Source organism: Aspergillus candidus, assembly GCF_002847045.1.
Source record: "Aspergillus candidus strain CBS 102.13 unplaced genomic scaffold BDW47scaffold_4, whole genome shotgun sequence".
In the NCBI taxonomy this organism is placed as follows: domain Eukaryota; kingdom Fungi; phylum Ascomycota; class Eurotiomycetes; order Eurotiales; family Aspergillaceae; genus Aspergillus; species Aspergillus candidus.
In genome coordinates, this window is record NW_020194009.1 from 741191 (window position 1) to 768545 (window position 27355).

Sequence of the window (27355 nt, forward strand, 5' to 3'; positions counted from 1 at the left end):
CGTTGCTTGGATGTAGTCCAACCTATTTTGAACTGCTCACTGAAAGGAAACCGGAAGCTATGGCTAACCAGCGTGTGAAGTATATGGCTGTTTGCTGCCCAAGGAACGGACACTTACCATCGAAACTACTAGGAAATCACGGCTGATCGATGCGGAGCTGCTTCCTAATATGAAGAGCAGCCTCGAGCGCATCAGCAAGAAGGCGGATTACGCGTTTTCATTTTCCTGCCGAGATGCCGAGGTCTCTAGCCTTTATAAAAATATCAGTTTTGGCGGCAATGGTTACCAAATTGGCCATACCTTTGAAGCTTTCGATCAGCGAACCATATTTTTGTCTGGAATTGAAGCGAGGCCCGTCGATGGTGGGAAGAAAGAAACACTTGCCCAGCTTTGTATTTGGCTGAGTGCAAACTTGGAAAAGATGCGAGGTTTGCATGTATTGGCTAAGGGTAGTCAGCCGGTCCCTATGAACTTACTTTCTACTGTGGGGCTTACTGTAATGGGTCATGACTGGTTTAACGTATATTGCGTATCGCTTAGAAAATGAGATGGTAAGTGTGGCGTCTTTATAGAACTGTGCCTATGAACTAATGTCGTATTGCAGCACATTGTCGACCCAATTAGTACACTGCTTGCACATTTGGTATATTCAAACTACAGGACATGGCGCGACGGGTGAACCAATATGAATTAGATATGTAGTGGCCATGGGTACATGATGAGATTTTGCAACCACTGGCTAGGTCAGCTTGATCAGAAGTCATCCATAGTCTCGTTCAGGACACCGGTTAGAATATATGTGGTCATAACCTGATAAAACGATATTACAAGGGCACAGTAGGTTTAGGATCTAAACTTTTTTAGTGATCGACTGATCCTGCGCCCTAGCCAACTGTCCGGGCTGGATTATCCGGGACATGATCAGATTTGTCCTAAAACAACTAGCTAAACCACAATTGCATTGACCATCTCTCGATCAAACCGGATACCCATGGAAACTGCCCCCTCCCCCCCGCGAGAATTTTCTGACTCTACATAATTATTGTCATCCAGTTCGAAATATGCATTTTATAATCAATGAGACGGAGACAACTTTGTGCGAGTGTTTAGTTTGTGTTGTCGCATACTTTGTATCCTTAGGGCGATCACAAATATTTCAAAAACCCACTGTTTCTCTAGGAATCCGCAATTTCCAATCTCAAACCTCGGGCACCTTCCTTAGGCAGAGTAAAAAGCAAGCCCCGCACTGGCTTAACATCATGTTCCTCAGTATGGTGTAGAAGTAGTCGCGGAGACCCCGGTCGAAACAAGTGAGCCATTGTCTGATATAGCTGGACGTATGCAAGTCTAACGTAGACGTTAGATAGGATTTTTGTATTCAAAACAATTGTTTCCATGGTCGGGCCTTACTGTATTCCTATACATGATCGAGATCCCTTGCCAAAAGGTACGAAGTGCTGGAGCATCTGCTTCATTTGTTCTGAGTTGTCGACCGAGTCAATCCAACGCGATGGGTTGAATTCATCTGGGTTTGGAAATATATCTGGGTCCATGTGCATCCAGTAAGAAGACATTGACACGGCAGTCTGTGATATACAGTGTGAGCTTTCTTTCACAACCGCGCTGGATTATTCAGGCACAAATATGGAAATGATGACATCTTTGTCCGCAGGATCACCAAGGGAATGGGTGGTTGCTTCTTGACTCATGGGACTCCAATTCAAACTTACACCCTTGGGGATATTCCATTCATTGAAATGTATATCTTGGTCAGGGAAAACTCGAGGTAGACCTCCTAGGTTTCCAGTTCCCAGTCTTTTTAAGCATTAACATCAAACTTACAGAAACAAGAGATTCAGGGTTTAACAGTACCTTAGGCCCTCCTTGAGACATGCGGATAGGTATGGGAGCTTCTCTAGCTCCACATACTTTGGAATCTCGCCCGCATCCCTTTCAAACATCGGTTTCAATTCCTGCCTCAGCTTCTCTTGACAATCATCTTGACGTAAAAGGAAGAACAATGTCATCGCTAGAGCATTCGCGACATTGTGAACGGCCCCCTGTTGTATCAACTGCCTCTAAATTAGATATTAACTTTTGTTTCAGTAGACCTTTGACGAACCTGAGCAGTGCGAGTGAACGATTCCCTATTCATGATCTGCGAAATATCCTCATATAGATGATCAATGAACGTGGCGCTAGAGCGAGATTTAGCCATGTTTGACGGCCGCATTTTGCTCTTGAACATTTGTCTCCTTGCTTTCTGCACAGGGTTATTACGGGATAAAGGATATCCATATTGGACGGTCTCTCACATCATCCCATATCCTCCAATACGTCATTTTTTCAAGGAAGTGCCGTAGTATAGGCGCCGCAATAATCCTGTTTAATCAGCACCAAACGTGAAATTATCAACAAGCGCCTGCGAGACAGAACGCACCTAGCAAGCCATGGTAGCTGGGCTAGTAGTGGAATAGTAGTGGTACCCATTCTCAAAGTTGTATACCTAGAACCTATGAGACATGGCCCGGTGACATGAAAATAGAGGATCAAACCAAGTAGAGTTGAAGTCCGGGTCTTCCAAATATTCCGTTGGCTCCTCATGGAAGACCAAAGAAATAGTATCTGTTTCGTCAGCGTCGCTAATCCCACTCCCCTGGGGGTATTACGCTTACCGGCAGCCAAGGAACTCGAGGCGTCATGGAAATTCACTGGTATACCTGTGTTTCTGAAATCTTTTAATCTCTCAACCAGTCGTTCTATCCGCGCAATAATTCTTGCCTCCAGTCTTGTCATTGCTGCCCTCGAAAAAAATGGATTCAAGCGGGATCGCACAGCACGGTGTCGATCGTGTTGGGTAACAGGGAATGTTATATCTGTTCTTTGGTTATCAGTCAAGTCTGTACATATGGCTGTGGGACGGAGTATTGCCTTCAACCCCAGTACCCAGCGTAAAACGGGGGTAAGAGTCGCTCTTTCGGACGGCCCCTGACACGTATAGTTGACTATAGAAGAGAGGATCCCGTATGTGTAGCTCAGTGGGGGTTACCCGTACGATAGGTCCTGTGTGATAATAAGTCCTGATCAGCTGCAAAGGCTAGGGAACGTTTATTGTCTACCGTGTTTCATATGCATCTTTTCAACCTCCAGATAGTATTGACCGCTATAGAACCAGTCATAGTAGAATTGGTAGAAAAAGGTCAAGCGTGCTAGAAGAGGACCTGGGAACCCAGAAATAGGACTCAAAAACACGCGATATATAGCGATGGAAAGAGCATATGAAAGGACAAGCAAGCCAAGGAGTACGAAAAATTGAAAAATACTAGGGGAAGACAACACTTGAATCAAAGACATCATCAACAAACCCGCTGGTTCACATAAACTCGACAGCTAGATGCTCAAGGGATTATTGCAGTGAAACTGTTCCCTGAAAGAGAACACTCCGACTTAAGTAGAGTATTATAGATCTATTGGGTCACAATATTTTCATATTTGAATAGACATATCCAATCAACATATATATCAAGGCCGTGCGGGATAAAGGCATGTCATAAAATTCTATTGATTAATTGCAGTTAATAGATCTGTACTCTGACAGGGTATAGTAGTATTGTGTAGTATATTTATGATAGGTAACAGAGTCGTGACTACCCTAGGTAAACAGTGACTTTTTAAAGAGGGCCACATAGTTTGCCTGTAAGAATCAAATAGTCTGGTTGTAAGCAACAGCAAGGTTCTTTCCATAACATAGAGATCTTAATAGTAGAATAGTTCAGCCCTTATCCGGGGGGAGGCTGTGAGATATTCTTATTAAAATATTATGATTTAAGCGCTTATATCTCCTTTATTATAGGAAAGACACCAAGCCAAGGGAATTATTTACCGACAGTATGTAGGCCCCCTCAGCGGGGCCTAATACGATAGAAGCCACGTAGAGCATGGGGGACGAGAAATAGGGGGAAAGAAGATTAATTCTTTATCTTCCACTGACTGTTGAGACTAAATACATGCATGGGCATCCAGGAATAGGTAGGAGCAAGGGAATAACCCCATATACTGCTGATACAGATTGAAGCTGCTAGCTTCGGGGTCATGTGTGAGAAGCTAAGTAGACAAACAGAGGATAATATGAAATAAACCACTGAATCAAGTAATGATATACACACATATCTTTCTCGCAGGCCGCTATTTAGGTATTATGCCAATTTTTCTTCCCTCGCATGAGGTATGAGCCTTTAGCGTTATATGTAGTAGTATGTATTAGTTTCGGTGGTCCGGGGCCAAGGAGGCGACCATGTGCCCCACCCGCTCCACTCCAGGCCCCACCTTTAAACTCGAGTTGCGGATCAAGGCAATGATCAAACTTACACACTGTGGGGGTACGCTTACCTTGAAGTGGGTGACATGCCATTCCTGTGATTATGTTGTATCATCCACTCGGGTCAGGTAGATTGAAATAACATGATAAAACTAGCCAGTTTTGAGAAATGTTGCTGTAATTGATTATGCATGGGTTCGCTGCCTAGTGTACAATAATATATATCACTTTACTGAATTTATTGACCTGTCTACTTGGCCATCAAGATTGCGATTATTCTCTGGCTACTGGAATAGCTCAAGGAGGCCTAAACCGGCCTGGCGTTGAATTTTTGAAACTTGTAACCTTTCTTGACTCCTAATTCTTGCATAACAGTTTCCATGCTAGGTAGAGGTCTTGATGAATCAGTAGCTATAGTTTTCGTATCTTGGATCATCCATGTCTGATGAAGGTTCTAGGTAACCTTTTAAATCCGTCTACGTAAATTGCCTCTAGCCTCAAACTCTCAAATAATGCCGTGGTGGCAGGTATACACTCTATTCCTTCACCCTCCATTGCATCTTCTGGTCGTCACCGTGCATTGATTGTTGTTTTGCATGGTGGAACGTACGACTGTCATTACTTTGATGACACTCCGGAGTGTTCGGCCTCCATAGCGAGCACTGCTTTTGGAGTACCATTCGTGTCGATCGACCGACCTTGCTATGGGGCCACAAGTTCCTTCTTACCATTATCCGAGGGATCTGATTCCAATCAGAAAACTGGCTATTGGTTGCATCAATATATCCTTCCAGCCTTGTGGTCAAAATTTGGCGGACATTGCAACGGCGTTATTCTGCTTTGTCATAGCTTGGGGGTAATGGGAGGCATCGTTGCTGCAGCTATACATGGACAGGACGAGAATCCAATGTATTCGCTGGGAGGTCTCATTGCATCTGGGTTGGGGGAGAAGCAAGCCCAGTCTGCGGGTGGCACTTCTCCTAGTTATATAAGATCTGGGTCTGATTATCTTCTGATGCCAGTTGATATCAAGGACAAGATAATGTTCTGGCCAGGAACTACTAGCCCAGAAATCCTAGCCCAGAGCAAGCGCCTTAATGTGTCCATTCTGGATGCCGAAATACAACATTTTCAGCGCATTTGGTTTTCTACATGGCAGGAAAAGTGGGCGCGCCATGTAGCATTGCCTGCCATGTTTTCTCTTGTGGAGAACGATCCCTTCTTTCAAACTACAAAAGAGGAACTTGATACTTGCATATCAGCATTCAAGCACAGTGTCCGCGTTGATGGCAACTTGGTTCACGGCGCACCTCATTGGATGGAATTGAGTTACTGGTCTCAGGGATGGTATGGTCGTTGTTTTGGATTTGCAATTGAATGTTCTGTCAATATGTTGATTGAGAACTGCGAGTGATTCTTTGGCTATGCCATCTGTTCCATAGAAGTCCAACGTCCACGCTGCCTAGTTTGAATTCCTTGGATATCTGATCTTAATACACCCTAATTCATATAAACGACCACCTGTACAGAATTACTCATGACTAGGATCCATTTACCTCTGATTCGACTGCATTGCAAGCTTATAGTAGATAGGTCGTTTCGTGCCTCTGTCTGCTCGTAGAACTTGCTTATCTCTCTGACCAAGCTTATTGGACATATTAATAGATTGGTAGCTCTATATTTATTCAAAATCTAGAGATGTGTGTTGGGAAGAAGATTGTATACAATCAGTTCTCCCTTGTGGTTGGACTTGCCAATGCGTAAAGTCCCTGCAGAATTTAAATGAGTGAAATTATATATATTTGTGTGTGGTTGGTATCTGTTTTTGGGTGGGAAAATTGACGGTATTTCCTAGCCTCTAGGGTTATAACTAACAAGCATCTCTGTACCACTCCTTGTATGTAACGAGCGATGTGAAAAACTCATCAAAATCCAGAGATCAGTTTAATATAACCTTCCCCTACCCTGTTTCTGAATATGGCACTCCTTGGACACCTTCCTCCCCTGACCTCTGGGCCACTTGCCGTATCCGAGGTACTTATTGATCTGTTTCCAACCACATATTGATTGAATCGATGTCAAGGCCTGGCTTCACCTGTTCTACGATCTTAGTAAGGGACTGATATCACTGATGTCATGTTCCTTCTCAGAATAGCCTGCTAGTATTACTACTCTCTTATTTTTTTTATCATAGACTAAGTAGGGGACTTTATTATGTGATTCTTACAGCTATAGATTCATATATAGAAACAAGGTCTGGGGCGCGGCCGCCCAGGACAACGGAAAGAAGAGATACTAACATATATTCTCCGGAAATAGGGATGAAAACGCGACCTAAGTGATGAAATAGATGATGTTCGGGCTATGGAAAAGCTTTCACATGGTTGAAATAATAAGATGAAAAAATGTGGGAAAAGGACTGTGCAAACGCTGCAGGTCAGCTGGCTGACTGCCTACGGATTGCAGTGACTTCCGCATATATCATCTGATACAAGGGATTGACTCTGCTTTGCTTATCTATGAAATAAAGTGTGGGTCGATTTCAATAGGGTGAAAGATACCCGACTTAATAGAATCACCTTGGGTCTAACTTACTGGTTGTATTGACTGGTATAGGCGACACAAAAGGTGCAGGAAGAGAGAGTCATCAAGCAAAAGCGATCAATTTCAGGTCGTGGGTGGTGGATGGCCTCTGTAAGGCTGTGTGGCCCCTTTCACAAGCACTTATATCACAGTTGATAGGCTGACCCAGCAATGCCAAGCCAAGCCGCAGAGGAAAGGCTGTGCTATGACCTCTGGTATTGTAAGCGGGTAAGGAATTACAAGAACTGACAGGGAAACTTCAGCTAGACTAGTGTTCAGCCGCAACCACGGTTCGGAACTCACAGTCATCATATCAATTTCCTTGGCTTGACCAGTCTATAACAATGGGCGGTTGTTTAGCGTGTTGTAGGGAGCAGTTTATATTAGGCCACTTGCTGGTAGTAGAGTGTGATGAGGAAAATATGGTTTGTTAAGGGATATGCGTTGATACTTCATGCTGTAGGGTGTCTGACTACTCTTCGGGGTCTTGGGAATCAAGGCTGAAGTGTAGTATAATCTTCCCTATCAAGATTAGATCCCTGACAAGCTAAGTATCTGCACATTGTCATTTCCCAGCACATTTTACTTCACAGTCTAGGGGGTGGGCTTTTCCAATGACCAACTAGAAGCAAAAAAGAATTACGTCTACTCCCGTTAGGGTACTGGTATCGCCCGTATGTTTATCCAGTTAGAGGGCGCCGAGGCACTGCCCGGTGAGCCTCTGGAATGCAAGGCTCAGGCATTTGGTGGCCGCTGGATTATGAGGACAGACCACCGCGAATGAATCAAATCCTAGCATGGCTCACTGGCAAAACTGACCAACGAATGGTGTGGCCAAAAGGCAAAACAAGCATGCTCAAAGCCAGAATTTAAATATAAATAAAGTAGCCACACCTTAGGCAACTCTCCGCTGTTTATCATATTGTCCCATCTTGATTTTGACAAAATCACCAGAAGAACAACCCCAATCACCCATCCGCGGCCACGGGGTATCACCATGACGAGAATCAACAATAACACCAAAACTCAAGCATATGCTCCTGCTCAAGTTTCGGACATAGGCTCAGAGCCCTTGAGTGGAGCCACTACTGAGTATAAACGCCATCCACTGTATTGGCCCAGTGAATGGCTTTGGGAATCAATCAGTTCTACTCTGGCTCTGGGCCTCCTTATTGGCATCGCTATCATCTTCTGGTACATGGACGACAAGCCTCTCTCAGCCTGGCGCGGCCAAGTTTCTCTTAACACGACAATTGCTATCTTGACAACTTCATGCACTGCAGTGTTGATGCACGGGGTTAGCGCTTTTATTGGACAGTCTAAATGGCTTCACTTCAAAGACAGATCTCGTAAGTTGACTGACTTTGAAGTATATGACGAAGCAAGTCGCGGCCCTTGGGGAGCTATCCAGCTGCTTACCACTGTCAAGTGGAATCTTGCTACTATCGGCGCCTTTATCACAATCTTGCGACTTGCCTTCGAGCCCTTCACACAACAGGTAGTTTTAATTGAGCAGCGAGACGTCATATCTACCGCAAAAGCTGCAAGCTTTGGATATACACACAGTTACATCCGGAATACTGATTTTGACCTTTTCAATGCCGGTATTGGTAAGCACTCTCAACGTCCCACATAATGAAACCACAAGTGCAGCTGACGTGCTTTGAACTAGAGAGTGTCCGGCAGGATCCTGGTATGGTGTCCGCCATTTTCCAGGGCCTATATGGCATCAATGTCACGGAACCTTTCATCTGCCCGGGAGCATGTCGTTGGAAAGAATCATACATATCACTTGGGTTCAAGGCCAAATGCAGGGATGCCACTCAGGAAACTTTGCAGTCAGCCAAATGTGGTAAAGATGTTTCCCCGAGGCAATGCAACATGACAACACCAGGTGGACTGCACGTGAGAACTCGTGGTGTAGCTACAGATTCAGCGACAACCTACTACATGAATGCATCGTCACTGCTGAGCACCCGCACAAACTCTGAACTACCAGACACTTTTCCCGAAATTACGCGTTTTGCAATCTATAGATCAACCGCAGACCAGAATTTTCGAGTGTACGACGTCAATATTACAGATTGCTCTCTTTACATCACAGCTTATGAATACTCAGATGCTAAGGCCAATGGCAGTGATTTCTTTATTGCCAAGCGGGAGATTGATTTTGGTGTTCAGAATCCATGGAGTTTCTCAAACGAATCAAGAGAAAACTACTTCGATAACATGAGCACCAAGAGGTCCAAAAGTGGTAACATCCATATTCCTGCGCTGGAAATTAGCTATACCACTCTCAGCGCGGTGGAAGTTTTCTTCGAGTCCACGTCAATGGCTAGTGATTGGATTGCGGGGAACTTCATCAATGAGAACATAGGTGTCAGTGCTGCTCTATATGGCGATGTGGACATTGGCGACCGGTTCGACAGAATGGCGACGGCCATGACAGACCATCTGCGGTATGGTCCAAATAAAAAGACAGCACCTGGAGAGGTTGTTCACCGTGAGCCGTTCGTTTCAATCCGCTGGGAGTATTTTGTTGTTCCTATTTTTATTGAAGGACTCGCTATTCTGTTCGCTATCTTGAGTGTTTTCAGCAACCGCCAGAGTCGCCGTGTTCCCCTGTGGAAGTCCTCGGCGCTTGCTGTACTAGCTTGTCAGTATGAGGAGCAGCTTGGGCTCCTGAAGACTACGGGCAAAGATACCAACGAGATTGAGGCCGATGCTGAAAAGGCCCAGGCTCAGCTGCAGTAGTGTCGACTTTGAAGTAATGTACAGTTCTATGTCAAGGGGTTTCTTACTAGTGGGCGTAGTACCGCACTGTATCTCAATCACTACATCTGTATTATCAGGGGTGACATATTGATAATAACCTAGTTACATCTATAAAACTTCTAAATGAAAATTTTTGAATCTTTTGAATATCTCTGAATATGTCTTAACATGGAGCGGATCTGGCTGTAATCTTTTAATCCTGATCTTGATCTACTAAATTTCCAGATCAAGAAATTTAATCCGAGTCTGTGTCACAGTGCTATTGAGGATATATTAGAAACTAATTTATTTTTGTTCTAGTTGATATAAAAGTATCAAGACTTCTTTTTGGGCTACATAAAGTGATAATCCATCCATACAAGATACTATGATATATCTCTATCCCACTTAGTCCGATTATGCTACAGACTATAAACATAGATATGCTTAATCTTATAATGAAGCAGAAATCTCATAAGGAAAGTCTGTAACTAGATAGGTATACTTATTAGTATACCGAGTATTAATTTATCGTGAAGTAGAAAATCAACCATTATTATCACGATAACTCTACTATCTATATAACTAACCATACTAGATGATTTACTATAGCTTGATCAAGTGTTTTGTATGTCTTTATTAGACGATACTCATCATATTCAGGATCATTGGTATGCAGTGCAGGAACATTTTCTTTCTATCATCGAAGGACTGGCATACCTTGATTTAATTGCATTTACAACCCATGTGATTATTTTTCTCTTAACATGGATAAGCATATGTTAGAAAATATCAGACTTACCAAGATCCCAATCTGTTCCTTTCAGACTACTATATCCCCATGTAGCTATTGGTTTTTAAATAAGTAATTCGGAACAGTGTAAATGATCCTATTGGGAAGATTGCCTATGGTACAAGATGAAATAATAGAAGATTCAGGTCAGGACAAGCTCCTGCTGCCAGGGCGGGTGCTGCGATTAATTCTAAATGCACAAGACCCGAGTGTGTGCAAATTAAGGATGCTGTGATGATGATTTTGGATAATCAAACCATATGTGCAAGATGTCAGTTTATAACAGAGGATAAGTATGGGAAATAGGAGGTTGTAGAGATGGTCACCAGTTTTATTGAATAAGTGGCCAAATAACATGTACATTCAGTATCTGATAAATACGTTGAACTTCTTGATTAAAAAACATACAATTCAGCCACAGTTGCACTTTGACCTGCTGCCCATGACCCTTTGACAGTTAAGTTGATATATCTCACCTGATTAACATTTTCAAATCGATTGATTGTAATGTTCGGCTGTCGAATTCGAACCAGTTCGGCTTCCTTGGGCCTGTACGGCGAGGAAATAGAGACTGCACCATCAGTCAAAAGGCGGATAAAGTCATTATTTTCAATAAGCTTTATTCCCAAATCGAATTCTCGAGGGGGGTTGGGTCCCCAGATGAGATTTACACCAGAAACATCTTGTGGTTGACCAAGGTCAAAGATCACAGATGCGACCGTATCTTTTGGCTGCCAATATGTCGAGTTTGAGCCGTCCACCATGGACAATGGATACATCTGAGAGACAAATTCCGACGTAGATGAAACAGATGTACACGCTGCAAGATTCTTGGATTTGAGGTCCGGCCGTCTGGTGGAAACTGTGTATGATTGACCCGGTAATAACTCGAATGTCTTATCAGACTTGCCAATTTGGATTAATACTTGCTCATTTGAATCTTCTGCTGACAATCTCCTGCTGATCACGCTATTATTCAAACTTATGGTGACATCCAAGATTGCGCCCCGCCATTTTAAACCCTTGACTACCACCCCATGTGGGAGTTGAGGAGGCAGAACAGGGTCGAAATGCAGGTGTTCAAGATGTAGTCGCATGCCTGTCAAACCATGCGTAAATATTTGAAGAAAGCCACCAGCCCCGGTGAGGAATGGAAATGCTGGATTAAAGCCAAACGGGAAGGCAGGATTGTCTTCAGACATACTATCCAGCGCTGTTTCACTGAATTGGTAGAATGGTTTGCGGATGTATGGTTCGTAGCTGCGCAGGAGATACGTGTATGCAGCACAGCCCTGGGTTTCTGTTTGGGCTTCAGAAATGGCAAACACGGACCACGTCATGGCTGGACCGCCCGGTGTAGTTGTTGCAGAATACTGCACATGGTTAGCACAATGACAGACCTCGGATATGGGTAGCCATGCATAGGAAATATCATTCTTCGCTTGTTCATGTTGATAGCCCAATGGGTAATTTAGAAGAATCACACTAGCCTGCTTTACAACCCAGTCACCTGGCATTCCAGTAAATCCCAGAGTGATATTTTTTTGATCGTTGAGAGGTATTTCGATGTTTTGTACGATCTCAGTCCAGTTCTTGGGAATTGGTTGGTTTAGTAAACGAGCTGCTGTGGGAGCCCACTCGCCTAGAAGTTGGACAATGCCCGCATTGGTAAATGCCCCGTTGTCTTTGAAGTAAGCAAATTCGTCCTGTTCATTAGTGAAAGAACATGAATCTAGAAAGAATCCCTTACTGGTTCACCAAGCAGAATGGTCTCGTATCTTCCAGTTGTTCGATTCTTCTTCACGTATGCTGCGAACATGTCTGCAACGCTTTTGATCACAGGATACGCCGTCTCGGCCAGCCATGTTCGATTGTTTGACTGTAGAAAATAATTCCACAGAGATTGGGCAATATCGGTATTCAAATGATACTGATAGTCTTTACACATTCCAGTTCCAGTACAGTTTCCAAACCTGCCACTCGTCCACGGATACAATGCACCAGCGTAGCCGTACAATTTCGCATTGTCAATTGCCTGACCGAGCAGCCGTGATCGATATTTCAGGATTGTGGAGGCACTCTCAGGGTGGAGAACTTGTATGGCTGGATAGATCCAGGTATCGGAATCCCAAAAGACTAAACCGGCATAAGAATCACTAGTCAATCCTCCGACATGAATAGAGTTCGCCAGGTCTACTGTTTTGGGCAGATTCGTAAGAATCTGGAACAGCGATGCCCGCACGGCCCGCTGTAGCTCCACATCTCCGGGGATGATAATGTCACTGTCATTCCATGTTTGATCCCAGGCGTTGATGTGTTCTCGCAGTAATAGGTTCCATGGAGTGCTTCTAGCCTGGAGAGCAGAAGACCTTGCTATCAAACTTGCACTTTTCCCAAACGCGTCGGACGACGTGATCCCGACGAACTTATAGATAGTGACCTGGTCTCCCTGCTTGAGGTTAATTTTCCATTGCTGCGCGATCGTGCTAGCGTTTGTCGAAACCCGAGGAGGATTTCCAAGCTCTGTAGATATCGGCTCAGGATTTACCCCCTCGAATTGAATGGTAGAAAATATGTGAGCGGTCACGTTGGGAATTCCGTATGGCTTGACACTTGTCCAGATCGAGTCACCTTTATCAAAACCCTTCGACTCAAACTCAGAGCGGACTGCGCCTGCTCCATCCAGAAGGTCTGTAACCTGCACGGTAGTGTCATCATGCACGGCGATATCTAGACGTACTAGACCGAGGGTAGCTCTGGTGCGATGCGCAAGAATCGTGTAATTCAACTGGAAAGCTGTATTACTCGGCGGCTGCCAAGTAACATTGGTTTGCACAATCCCATTCTGCGCCGACATACATTGTTGATAACGTCGCACTGTTAATGGATCGACACCTGGACGATAAATATTCCCGTCCGCAGTGGTGAGAAGCAAACCAGTCCAGTCGGGAATCCCGCTGATCACAGACTCACCACCGCGACGGAGATTCTCTGGACTGGCAAAATGGGTGGTGTTCTCTTGCAGATTCCAAAACCCCGACACAGTGCCAAATGTTGCTCGGGGTTGGTCAAGGGGCCATGCTGTGAGTTGTCAGGGCGATATCACACTAGTCGGTTCGTCGGAGAAACATACAGTTGTTTGTGAAACTGCCATTTTCCCCTCGCTGAACCCAGTATCCCATACCTTCCGAGGGCAGGGTCTGGCCAAAATAGCCATTGGAGACGTATGGGGCTGTTTGGTAGTGATTCGGGAGAAATGAATCCGTGCAAAGCATCCATTCTGCATCGTCATGGCGTGACTGGCTGCGCGCAGTGATGGGGATGGAGGGTTGGTGGGATAGAGATTCAGCGAACAGCCATCGTCTGTCGTAAAGATCATAGATGATAGCCAATAGAATGATGAGAAATATGGACGACTGCATTGTGACACATGGAGAATAATCCGGAAGGAGGGGGAAGAGGGGAAGAAAGGATGCATTAATAGCCCGAATCCTGCAGCAAGACGCAGGGAACGTAGGGAACAGCATGACTCAAGGCACTATGGAGAATTAGCGGGCTATACTTCAATGAGCTAATTTCAGTCAACAAAAGTACAGCCCTTATAATTTTAACACAACTCGGATAGCAAAATCTTGAATTCATACGCAAATAAGAGACAGCCACCAAGAATTGACAGAATGATTGCTGAGATCACCCTTTTGGTCCTCTCCGCGTGGGCACTGAAAAGTATTATCTTGTTTTCTTTTCAAAACGGCCTCTTGAAGTTTCTCGAACAAACCCAAAGGAACAAGTCCTTTCCAAACGGCGTTCCAATTTGCCTTTCTCTGAGTGGTATTGGCTGGTTCGATCAGCGGTTGAAAAATGTCCTGGGTTTTATATGGCCCTTTGCCGCCGGCCACAGACCAGATTTATCGCTGGTCGGATTAGCTCTTGTTGGGGCCTTTGGATCTGCATGGTTTCTGATCGTTATGGAGAGCTTGAGAATCGGCAATCAGGGCACATGGGCCTCCCAGTACGTTTTTCTTTCCTTATCGGTCGTGGTCGAAGTTAATGGAGTAGTATTATGATTCCGGGGGTCTTCATATTCGATCACTCTCAAGGCCTGATGATGCCTCTTTACTTCTTGTTTCACTTATATGTTGTGCCAGAAAGAGCCTCTGTTGAAATTGACTCGGTCGATGCTCTCGCGATTATGGCCAGCTTTGTGGTGGGATATCTACTCCCCATTGGCGCCCATGCACTCCCGGCACCGACCATGATAACAGTCGCTCGGAAACAGACTTTGATCGGCTGGTACCAACTGTGGCATATTTATATCTTCGTCTGTCATCTTCTCTTCGTCAAAGTCATTAAGCAGTTCTTCGACCCCGTTAGCACACCTATTTGGTACCATCGCTTCATGTACATGTTTGCCTTTTCTTTAGCAGCACTGCCGCATATCTGCGTGCTGTTCCTGAGCACTCTAGCTGCGATTTATCCCAAACTTTTTGCCAAAGATGCGGCGAGGAGAATGCATCCCCACAATTTGTTCAGTCTGACATCCCCATGGTCGGGGAAGAAAGCACCGTCTTTGGATGAAGGCCTGAAGTGGTTGCTGCAGTGGGACGTTTTGATTAGCTCTCTAGCTGTTTTATCTTGGTCACTGACTCTGCTCGTGAGATGTCGAATGATGTTTGACCAGCCTGTTTATTGGGGCTCACTGGTTGCTAAGATCATTCTAGCAAGTGTTGTTTCATCTCCGGCGGGAGCGGCAGTTCTTTTAATGTGGGAGCGTGATGAGATGGTTCTCAGCGTGGTGTCAGATTAACAGACGAATAGGTAGTATTACATCAATTTATTATGCGTAGCACACTGCTATTTCCGACCTAATTCCCCCATTCGCGGACACAACTGCAATTCAATATCACGGATAGGACCCATTATTCCCAAAGCCCGTGGATTGGGCTTAAATGGCTTTTGTGAAGGTTTGACTCTAATTTCGAAACGAAGGAGGAATGTGGCAGCAATCAAGAGAGTCTCCTGCTCTGCCAAAAATCTCCCAGAGCAAATACTGGATCCTCCGCCAAATGGCCGCAAACTTGAGTTTTGTCGTTTGTCCCCACCACCATTCCAACGATCTGGATCAAACTTGGTCGGGTTTCTGAAGATATCTGGATTATAATGCATTAACTGCACAGGGAGAAAGACCAGACTCCCCTCATGGAGGATGTATCCTTCCAGTTGTTCGTCTTTCTGTAGGACACGCGCTGAAGCGCTCGTTGATCCGAGCCGGATGGTTTCTTTCCAAAAGCCCTGGATCCAGGGATCCGACTTTAATTTAGTGATGTCGAACTCGAGCATGTTACCACTGCAACTTTTTACAACCGACTCTGCTTTTGATCGGAATTGCCACACGTATACTGACGTCTGGAGAAGATTCATCAAAAAAGTCGTTGCCAGCGGGCCTACATTTGTCATCGAACTAATGTCTCACGGTCAGTTGTGCATTCAAGTGTCCGGAAGATCGCCACAACTCACACCCATAAAAATGACAGATGCGAGCAGGAACGACCTCGAGAGGTAATTCCATGGTCGCGATGCAATCGTTCTCGCTCCCAGTTGAGCTTCAATCCCCATTCTTCGCACCAGATTTCATGCCCACCGGGCCATTCCTGCACGGCGGCGTCGATCCAGCGATCAAAAGCAAGTAAAATTCTCTCTCGCGCCTGCCATGCCTGGCGATTGAACTGGAATGAGAGGCTGGTGCGCACTCCTGCGTAAAGGGTATCGTCTAACCGGCGAAAGTCCTCCCAGAAACCGGGGTAGTCTTTTTGAATGCGTGTTCCAAAAAAGGTGGTCACAGATGTTGCAAACACTAAGCGTCGCATTTCTTCAAAGACGAAGATATTCCTCTTCCCCATGCGAGGTACTTGAAAGTTATCATTCATATAGTTAGCAAGATTCGCCCTGTAGACCTTCATAATAGAGTCCAAATTTTTTCCCGTCAAAAAGCGAATGTACGCATTGTGAATTAGGTCTTGAAATGACTTGCTCCCATTTTCCGACTTGAATGTCCCCTGGTAAATGTGTGTATCTTCATTTGGTAGGTCAAGGCCATTTCGCATCATCGATGCTACAATTGGAGAGAAATCAAAGTCTCGCGACCGGCCAAAAATCGTGGATGCGGATTCCACAGAGTCAAAGACGTGGAATTTCGTCCCCATCATAACCAAGCTGAAGGGAACACCGGGGTATTTTTTACTGAACATATCAGCTTTCTGACCCTGATCCGTCTTCATTTTTCATACCGAAGATTTTGCACAAGTCCCCCGGGATCCCTGAAAAACTCAAAAACATGGCCGAAATATGGAATCCAGTACGGTGCAACCGGGGGCTCCTGCAAAGCTGGTGGTGGTTTCCATACTGATCGTGAAATTGCCAACACCCCAGTGAGAAATATGAGTAGAAGTGCCCCTAATAGAGCTGTGTCAAGGTGATTCCCCTGCTCTATGAAGTGGAAGAGTTCAGCCAACATTGTCTGTGTACAGCATAGGTCGCTAGTAAGAAACATCAGCTCTGGACTTGGCTGACTCGCGGTCAAGTGGCTGTGTTAACCACTATTTCATGAGTTCAATCCGCATACGTTCATAGCGGAGACCCATAGTCTCTGCTTATCGGGTTACACCTGGTTGATTGAAGAATCAATTTCGGATGGATTGCATACCCTGAAGGCCAAGAGTATCGTGGCATAGTTTCACTGGCTGCAGTTTCCGAGCTCCATGATTTATAAATTGAAGCTGACGTTAGATGTCTCAGACGGTCAGTATTCTACTGGATTATATGAAATGCTCCACTGCGTCTACATTTGAATTTGCACCATGCTGCACAAATGATGCATTACCATCAGCTGTACGCAATCACCACCACCACTCATCTACACTTGTCTATATCTCTTGCTGAAGGTGGCTTCCAGAAAGATCACCAGATAAGTCATCATGAAGATTTTGTGTCTCCACGGAAGGGGCTCTAACAATGATGTAAGTTGTGTGCCTCGACCTCCATGTAGAGTTCAGCTACCAACGCCCGATTGGTTATACTAGATCTTTCAACTACAAACTGGTAAGACAATTTCTCAAATAAGTTTGATCGGGCTAACTCTTGCCAAAGCCGCTTTCAGATCAGAATTGAATGATTTTGACTTTGAATATGTCCAAGGGACCGTGCCACATACTGAAGGTTCGCGGGGAAACGTGAAGCGGGGATCCATGCAGCGAATTAATCACCTAACCACCCAATAGGCAATTGGTCTCTGTATACAGCGGCGTTTCCAGATACACCACTGTACGGGTACTATAACCCTTTGCAACCGGCTTCGGTTACCCAAGCGGAGGACGATCTACTTCAGTTGATCGAGCAAGAAGGTCCTTTTGACGGCGTCTTGGCCTACTCCGGTGGAACCGCGCTGGCCGCTCAGATTATCATCCGAGACAGTCAGAAAAATGCTTTCAGTTTGCCCGATGAACGACCGTTCCGATTTGCTATCTTCATCAATGGAGTCACACCACTGAAAGTTATCCCTGCCCAAGAAGTCAAGGGAGAATCTTTAGGCCAGTCTGACCATGCTTCATTGGCGATGGAAGAGGTATCAAATCTTTTACTGAGAGATTCGGCTACCAGGGTGCGCAAGAAGCGGTCCGAGTACGACACCTATGACCCCGCTGCTATTAGACAGGATATTGCAGCGCTGGAATCCCGAGTCACTATTGATGGCCGACCATGTTTATCAAACGGGATCGAGGCAATCACTAGATATCATGCGGATCTGGATGGTATTCTCATTGATATCCCCACTCTCCATGTCCGCTGCTTGGAGGAGGTAGATGAAGACCATGGTTTGAATCTTACCAAGTTGTGCGAGGCCGAATTGGTCACGGAATACTTCCACCAAAATGGTGAAGATTTTCCCCGCGGCCATACCGAGATGAAGAGGATTGCACAATTGATTCGGGGAACAGCAGAACGGGCATAGACGATGATACCAAGTGAGGAGTCAATCCTTCGGTCCAACTGGGATGTCTGTTCGGGCATTAGTAGCCAATAAAATTTTTGACGCGAATTACCACCATGCTCAAAATGTACCATGACTCGAGTGTCGGTGACATATTGTAATCCATGTTGATTCTTGTTTTCAACAATTATTATTCTCTCAAATGTCGTACCGCGGAGCACCATTGGAGAGGCGCGCTACTCCATAGCTCTGAACACTTCAATCCCTGTCTGTATTTGGATGCACTAGTCATCCGAGTTGCTGAAGGTGAATAACATCGCCAGCCATCCAAAAGCCGCAGGCTTTGAGTATTTAAGCGGGTGATCTACCTCGAATGAGTAAATTTCGATTTTTCTTTTCAATAAATCACCCGAACAGAATCATTGTAACCTGACATCAATTTCAACATGGGCTCCATCGATATTAAAGATGGTTATGACACCCCGTCACTCAAAATGGAACCTCTTGCAGTCGTTGGCATGGCCTTTCGAGGGCCTCAAGAGGCGACAGACACCGAAAGACTATGGGACTTTCTTCTCAGAGCCCGACAAGCAATGGCGCCGTTTCCCTCTGAAAGGATGAATGCAGACGCTTTTTGGCATCCTGACCCAGAGCACGGTGGAACCGTACGTGTATCAACTGCTAAGATCGCAGGTGCCGTTCAACACTAAATGACTTTTAGTTCCATAACGTAGGAGGTAACTTCCTGGAGGAAGACCCAGCATCCTTTGATTACACCTTCTTCAATATCATCAAGACAGAGCTCTTGACGCTGGACCCACAACAACGACTTGTCATGGAAAATGTTTACCATGCTCTCGAAAACGGTATATTTCTGTGTCCATGATGTAGAATTGCAGGATATGCTTACGTTAGTAGCTGGTTTTCCGATGGAGAAAATAGTTGGGTCCAGGACCGGAGTCTATGTGACTGGATTTAATCACGACCATCTTGCAGTCTTGAATGCAGACTTAGAGAGCGCTCTCAAATATAAGGTCACAGGAGTGTCGAACTCGATTATATCCAACAGATTGAGCTGGTTCTTCGACTTCAAAGGTCCTAGTTTGACTGTCGATACTGCATGCTCCAGTAGCATGGTTGCATTGCACCTGGCAGCACAAAGTCTGCGGAGCTCCGAGAGTGATATAGTATGACTCGGCCGACCCCCGTTTTTGTTTGACATGTCTAGATTAACAGTACCAGGCAGTTGTCAGTGGTGTAAATATCATGGAGTACCCTGCAGATATCATCGCAGAGAGTCATCATGGCTTCCTCAGTGCTGACGCCAAGTGCTTCAGTTTTGACCATAGAGCCAACGGATACTCCCGTGGTGAAGGTGTTGCGAGTATTGTCGTCAAACGACTCTCTTCTGCTCTGCGAGATGGCGACACTGTCCGTGCTGTTATCAGAAACACGGGCGTCAATCAAGATGGGCGCACACCAGGTATTACCAACCCTAGCGCTGTGGCACAAGAAGCCTTGATCCGTCATGTCTACCGGGAGGCTGGCCTCAACCCGAAGGACACGGCCTTCGTCGAGGCACACGGCACTGGAACCGCGGCGGGTGATCCTGTGGAGGCCAGTGCAATCGCTAAAGTGTTTGGCGCGTCCCAGGAAGAGGCAGTCTACATAGGAGCACTCAAATCTAATGTCGGGCATTTGGAAGGTGGCTCCGGAGTTGCGGCGGTCATCAAATCGATATACATATTGGAGAATGCTATGATCCCCCCGAACCAGAATTTTGAGAAGATCAACCCCCGCATCCCAGTGGGAAAATGGAACATCAAATTCCCACTGCAGACCATTGGATGGCCTCGAAAATCAGGACTTCGTCGAATTTCAGTCAACTCGTTTGGTGTCGGAGGAACAAACGCTCATTGTGTTATGGATGATGCCTACCACTTTCTTCAGGATACCCGACTAACCGGCAACCATAAGTCTACTTCCATTATCCCATCGCAGCAAGAAATTGATCGACTCATCAGTGCAGCTCACGCACGGTATCAGGGTTTGGCAAGCGACCTATCGTCCCACGAGAGCAGAACCTCCACCAGTGATGGCCTCTCGGAGTATGAATTGATTGGCCCGAATGGAAAGGAATCTGACAGCAAGGGCAACGCTCTCTTATATTCACTTTCTGCATTTGATGAAGAAGGAATCAATCGCATTGCTGCAGATATACGCAGCTATCTGATTCAAAAACGACGGAGTGAGCCCGATGGGAAGACAATTGACAACCTCGGTAGCTTGGCATACACGCTGTCCAATAAGAGATCGGTTTTACCATGGAAGAGCTTCGTGGTCGCTGATTCCTGGGGAGAGCTCGTGAAAAAACTCTCGGAAGGAGTATCGAAGCCTCTTCGTTCACGCAATACTCCTCTGGTCGCATTCGCGTTTACTGGTCAAGGTGCACAGCACTTTGCCATGGGACGAGAGCTGCTGATTTATCCCACCTTTCGGAAGTCATTGGAAGATGCGACGGAATATATGAAGTCGTTGGGAAGTCCATGGTCTCTTCTTGGTAGGTAATAATCCTTTACTTGAAGATTCCATAATAGGTGACTTTATACTGACTTGTCAAAGATGAGCTTCTCAAAGATAAGGAAGCCTCTCGAGTGCATTCGCCGGAGATCGCTCATCCCTCGTGCGTTGCTGTACAGGTTGCCGTTGTTGATCTCCTCGCCAGCTGGGCCATTTTTCCAACACGAGTGATAGGACACTCATCGGGTGAGATTCCAGCCGCCTACGCAGCCGGAAAATTGTCTCGGGAGGCAGCTTGGAAAGTAGCATATTACCGTGGAGAAGTTTCTGCCAAGCAACTCTCTGCTAAAGGGGCAATGCTGGCGGTCGGGTTGAATGAAGAGAAGCTTGAGCCCTATCTAACGAAAGTGCGCAATGGACGCACAGGTGAGCTAGTCATCGCATGCTACAACAGCCCCAATAGCCAAACAGTCTCCGGAGATCAGGAGCTAGTGGATAGCCTCATGGCAGACCTTGTTGCAGATGGCCACTTCGCCCGAAAACTTCGCGTGCAAAATGCATACCACTCTTCTCATATGAAAGAAGTGGCGGAAGACTACCTCAACTGTTTGGGTAGTTTGGCTGGTCCATCCCAAAGTCTGCCGCATGAAACCCACATGTTCTCATCACTAACCGGAAAGAGAGTAGAGGCCACTAGTTTGGACGCACAGTATTGGGTAGACAACCTTGTGTCGCCTGTTCGATTTACTGGCGGCCTTGCTGGTTTATGCTTGGACCCTATTTCACACGGCCAGGGATCTCTCAAAGTGAACTCCAAAGTGGATAAGGTCTTCGTCGATCAGATCGTCGAAATTGGGCCTCACAGCGCCTTGCAAGGTCCAATCAAGGAGATCATCACTGCCAATAGCGTGAAATCTCCCGTTGAATATTTGTCCATTCTAAATCGGAATAACCCTAGTATTGAGGTTCTTTTGAGGTCCATCGGGAAGCTGTACACCCGGGGCTGTCAGATTGATATTGATACTGTCAACCGGGCAGCTCGACCGACGGAGAAGGCCCATCCCATGATGCTAACGGACCTGCCACCCTATCGGTTCAATCATTCCGATAAAACATTGTACATAAGCCGATTGGCCAAAAACATCCGTTTCAGAACGGCTCCTCGTCATGACCTTCTTGGCGCCCCGGTTCCTGATTGGAACCCCCAGAATCCTAAGTGGAGGCACATTTTCAGGCTCGACGAGCTCCCTTGGCTGCGGGACCACGTGGTAGGTTGAACCAAATTCAAGATTTAATCACTCGCCGGGGTAATTACTAACTTAAACATGCACTAGGTCACCGATAATTTTGTGTACCCTGGAGTGGGGTATCTTATCATGGCCATCGAAGCAGTGAAACAACTGGCCGAGCCAGGGTCACACATCCTCCGCTTCAAGTTTAAGAACGTGGCCATCAAGAAAGCTTTGATTATCCCAGATAGTAAAGATGGCATCGAGACGTCCATTTCCCTAACTCGGATGGACGAGACGAGCCTGTGGGGGTCGTCTGTATGGAGGCGGTTCGAAGTTATGTCGTACAACCCCGGTGCTGACGACTGGATAGAACACTGCACGGGGTATATCTCGGTAGAATTGGAGAACAAAAAGGAACTACTGGGTGGTGATCGAGAAGCCAAAGAAGAGGCAGCAGACTGGCAGGCTCTGTGGAATCAAGCTTCACAGTCATGCCAGGTCCCGATGGATTTCAAGAAGACCTACGACAATCTACAAACAGCTGGTCTGGCCTTCGGGCCACTTTTCCGAAATGCATCGAATGTCAAGACAGGGAAATATAACGAAGGAATTGTTACAGGAACAGTAACTGTCCCCGATATCAGCCAGGTGATGCCGAGGAACTATTTCCACCCGCACCTCATTCATCCCGCCACTATGGACAGCATGATTCATCTCCTGATCGGTGCCGTTGTAGATGTGACCAACAACAAGGGCACTCTGGAGAAGCCGGCCGTGCCGACATTTATTCGGGAGGTCACAATATCTGCGGATATCGATTCGACCCCAGGAACTACATTCTATGGCCGTGGCAAAGCGGGCTTGATCGCATACGAGAAGTTCGAGTGTGATGTCAAAGTTTGGAACGGAAAGACCAACCGAGGGTGCATCTCAATCGATGGTCTCCGTTTGACTCCACTAGACTCTGGCGATAATACGTCAATGCAAGTTCGAAAATTATGTCACAGCTTGGTCTGGCAGCCCGATGTCAACTTCTTGGACACTAAGTCATTCTTGAACCTGGTTGAGGTTCCTAACTCGGATGACGAGTTGGATCGCTTTTGGAACAGTAGACATCAAGCAGCAGTCTTGTTGATGGTGACAGACGCACTCAAGGAGCTGAAGGACTTTCCCAAAGATTCACTCGAGGGTCACTTCCGTCGCTACTATGACTGGTTGGAATACCAGGCGGAGGAACTGCATGCTAATCGGATCAACGGCCTGCCTCATACCTTGTGGGAACGAATGGATCGTAACCCACGGCTGAAGAGTGAGCTCTACCGGTCAGTGGAAGAGCACAATGCCGAGGGCGCGCTAGCTGTCCGTATGGGGACCAACATCGTTCCCGTATTGAAGAAAGAGGTCGACCCTCTGGAGCTCATGTTCGGAGATGAAGGGAATATCATGGATCAGGTCTACGACTATCTGGCGACTCTCGGAGACCTTCCCTGCCAGCTAGAACAGTATCTTAGATTTCTGGGCCATACTTCTCCCGAGCTTCGAATCTTAGAAATCGGCGCTGGCACCGGCAGTTCAACCGCTGTGCTATTGGAGGCATTGAGCCCTCGATCAGAACGTAGCAGCAGTACTGATTCTCGCATTGCACATTACTGCTACACTGACGTCTCTGCCAGTTTCTTCACCAAAGCAAAGGACCGGTTTAGTCTGTGGAATGATGTCCTAGACTTCCAAACGTTGAACATCGAATTAAACCCTTCTACACAAAACATCGAAATTGGCACGTACGACATTGTGGTTGCTGGCAACGTACTTCACGCCACATCAAATCTCGAGGAGACGCTGAAAAATGTCCGTGCCTTGCTGAGGCCTGGTGGCAGATTGGTCTTGCAAGAAGGAACAAGACAAGATAGGCTCGGACCAGCACTGTCTTTCGGGCAGATTTCTGGATGGTGGCTGGGCGTTGAAGAAAGCCGCAAGTGGTCTCCGTTCGTGCCGCCATGCGAGTGGGAGAAACACCTGCGTAATGCTGGATTCTCCGGCATTGGTATAGACATGCCCCAGTCCCGAAACCTTGAGTACTCAAATCAATCAGTCTTCATATGCTCTGCAGTGGCTGAGAAGAGTGACCATGGTGATAAGCACAAGCGAGTGAAAATTATCTCACTGTCTGCACCATCCGAAAGTCCACTCGTGTCAGCTATGAAGGCTCAGCTGCACAAGAATTTAGGCCTGACAGATATCCAAGTGATGCATCCTCTCAACCTCAAAGATGTGGACCTCACGGATTGTATTTGTATTGCCGTTGTGGAGCTAGAACGCCCTGTTCTATTTGAAGCTCTGGAAGAGGAGTATTTGAATATCCGCCATCTCGTCGCGACGTGTGGAGGTCTGCTCTGGGTGACTGGGGATCCAGACAAGCAGCCAGAGGCTGGGCTTATTACTGGTCTGTTGAGAACCGTGAGATGGGAAAGAGATATTGAAGACGCAAACTTGATTCCGTTTGCGATTCTTGACATGCTTGACCCCAACGAGCAAGCCCGTGTCATCGGGAAACTTTTCGAGCATCAATTCTGGTTGACATATACATCCGAACGAGACAGGAACTCCGAGTATCAGTTCCGCCGTGGGATATTCTACACCAACAGACTTGTCGATCATGCCAAAGCCAATGGGTTCTTAAGCGCTCAGTTCTCGAAGCCTGCACCTCAAATGAAGCGCCTCGGTAATGCTGTCCATCCAATCAAGCTCAGCATAGCTACGCCCGGATTTTTGAGCAAGTTGCAGTGGGTTACAGATAAAGCCCAGAGCATGCCTATTGAGAATACCCAGGTCGAGGTCAACATCCGGGCTGTTGGGTTAAATTTCCGTGATGTGATGATTGCAATGGGAGAGCACATGGCTTATAGTCTTGGTAGTGAAGGCTCTGGCATTGTGACTCGTGTGGGCTCCGACGTGCGCGAATTCCAGCCAGGAGACCGTGTTGTTTACATGGGCGGTTTGGCTTCGACTGGATGCTTGCATACCTTCGGTCGTGTCGATCAAAATATCCTGGTCAAAGTGCCCGATGAAGTGCCGCTTGAAGAAGCTGCTGGTCTGCCTGTTGTTTTTGCAACAGCCATTTATGGTCTTGACGATGTTGCTCGTCTGCAAAAGGGAGAGACCATCCTTATCCATGCTGGTGCGGGAGGTGTGGGCCAAGCCGCCATACAATATGCCCAGCTCGTTGGGGCTGAAATCTTTGCGACAGTCTCAAGTTCACAGAAACGAGAAATCCTGGTTGAGAAGTATGGAATTCCCGAAGATCATATCTTTTCCAGCAGAGATCTCAACTTTGCTCCCGGTGTCATGCGGCATACCAAGGACAGAGGCGTCGATGTGATTTTGAATTCATTGTCGGATGAAGCTCTCCGTCGCTCGTGGGATTGCATTGCACCATTTGGTCGTTTCATCGAGATTGGAAAGAAGGATGCTCAAGCCTATGGTAAGGTAGAATTGACGCCGTTCCTTCGGAATGTTACCATGGCCAGTGTGGAATTGCCCACTATGATCAAGTATCGGCCGGACCTGGTGAAAAGACTCACCCAGGACATTATCCGTTTGTATGCAGAAGGCAAGATTCGCGATGCAACGCCGACCACGTTCATGAATTACTCCCAAATAGAAGAGGGTTTCCGATTACTGCAGGCTGGTAAGAGTTTGGGCAAGATTATCTTTGTTCCCCATGAAGACGACCTTGTGCCCTTAATTCCTGAGCCGACACCGCCTCTGCAATTCCCATCCAACGCCTCCTACGTTCTAGCAGGTGGATTGGGTGGTATCGGGAGGAGTTTTGCCTTGTGGATGGCCTCCCGCGGAGCCCGGAGTCTCATATTCCTTTCACGATCTGGTAAAATTATGGAGCTAGTTCAGAAGACGCTCGACCAGTTGAAATCCAACGGTTGTACAGTCAAAATCTTCAAATGCGATGTTTCTGACAACGAACGGATGAGAGCCGTGGTGAAGGAATGCGAGACATCGATGCCACCCATCAAGGGATGCATTCAATGTTCGATGGTTCTCAAGGTAAGACTAGAAAGAAACCACAAAGAGACTGATGTCACTAATAATAGTAATAGGACGGAATGTTCGAAAACATGTCGTACGGCGACTGGAAGGGGGCAGTCAAACCCAAGGCTCAAGGATCGTGGAACCTTCACAAGCTGTTGCCTGAGGACATGGACTTCTTTGTCCTCCTTTCTTCCGCCACTGGTATTATTGGAAATCGTAGTCAGGCAAACTATGCTGCTGGAAATACTTTTGAAGATGCTTTGGCAAGATACCGTGTTTCCCAAGGCAAGCCTGCCGCCAGTATCGATCTTGGAAGTGTCTTGTCGGTCGGCTTTGTGGCGGAAAACGAACAATACGCGCGCCACACCACAGCTATCCTAGAGGTTCTCCGCGAAGACGAGATCCACGGCATGCTTGAATTTGTGATCTATTCGCAAATGGATGCGAGTGTTACTCCGGAAGGGGCGCAGCTGGTGACTGGTTTGTCCACCGGGGCAGCTTATCGTCAGCGCGGCATTCCACCCCCAACATACATCAGCTACCCCATGTTCCGTCACCTTCAGAGCAGCTCAGATTCTCGCAGCGCACGCTCAGATGAAGATCCCACGCAGATGGTTCAAGGGCTCCTCGCCGCTGCAGCTACGCTGGAGGATGCTGCCGAAGTGGTTTCAGCTGGAATCTGCAACAAATTGTCTGCGTTGTTGTCTATTCCCGCAGCCCACATCGATCCAACCAAGTCTATCAGTTCAAACGGTGTCGATTCGCTGGTGGCAATGGAATTCAGGACTTGGCTCTCCAAGAGCTTGGGGGCTGATATTCCTCTTCTGGAGATAACCGGGTCGAATAGCGTCATCGTGCTTAGTACGAAGGTCGCCCGAGTCAGCCGGTATGCGCGATTCTCAACCGAAACAGCACCAGAGGACAGTCCGTAAAGCTCCGCTGGGGCAGAGGACGTTTTACAAAGGCCTTTCCGCGCATAGAGGGGATGTCTAGACCCTAGAGGGCTTAGTACGTCATGTTGCAATGGCAACATTTTATATTATTCATGCTATGGTCGCTGAAAGAATTATTCTCACCTCGACATGGTAGTAGTAGTAGTAGTAGTAGTAGTAGTAGTCTAC

At 46.6% G+C, this 27355-nt stretch overlaps 3 protein-coding genes across 3 annotated transcripts; 2 read left to right on the top strand and 1 right to left on the bottom strand.

The window, feature by feature from the left end:
• Positions 1-7863: 7863 nt before the first annotated feature.
• Positions 7864-9655, top strand: BDW47DRAFT_133154 (DUF3176 domain-containing protein; the record flags this gene model as incomplete). The annotated part of the gene is made up of 2 exons (XM_024817759.1): positions 7864-8511; positions 8574-9655. The coding sequence occupies exons 1-2, from the start codon at positions 7899-7901 to the stop codon at positions 9653-9655; spliced, it is 1695 nt and encodes a 564-aa protein (XP_024675699.1). The 5' UTR covers positions 7864-7898.
• Positions 9656-10775: 1120 nt separating this feature from the next.
• Positions 10776-13850, bottom strand: BDW47DRAFT_99569 (glycoside hydrolase family 65 protein). The gene is made up of 4 exons (XM_024820898.1): positions 13582-13850; positions 12199-13529; positions 11870-12154; positions 10776-11821 (listed from the first exon to the last, which is right to left on the bottom strand). Exons 1-4 carry the CDS (start codon positions 13721-13723, stop codon positions 10844-10846), a joined length of 2736 nt encoding a protein of 911 aa, XP_024675700.1. The 5' UTR covers positions 13724-13850; the 3' UTR covers positions 10776-10843.
• A 5031-nt stretch (positions 13851-18881) lies between these two features.
• Positions 18882-27291, top strand: BDW47DRAFT_133157 (iterative type I polyketide synthase; the record flags this gene model as incomplete). Its single annotated transcript, XM_024817760.1, has 7 exons — positions 18882-19100; positions 19157-19301; positions 19354-19622; positions 19678-20995; positions 21058-22223; positions 22290-26249; positions 26303-27291. The coding sequence occupies 7 exons, from the start codon at positions 18882-18884 to the stop codon at positions 27164-27166; spliced, it is 7941 nt and encodes a 2646-aa protein (XP_024675701.1). The 3' UTR covers positions 27167-27291.
• Between the last annotated feature and the right edge of the window lie 64 nt (positions 27292-27355).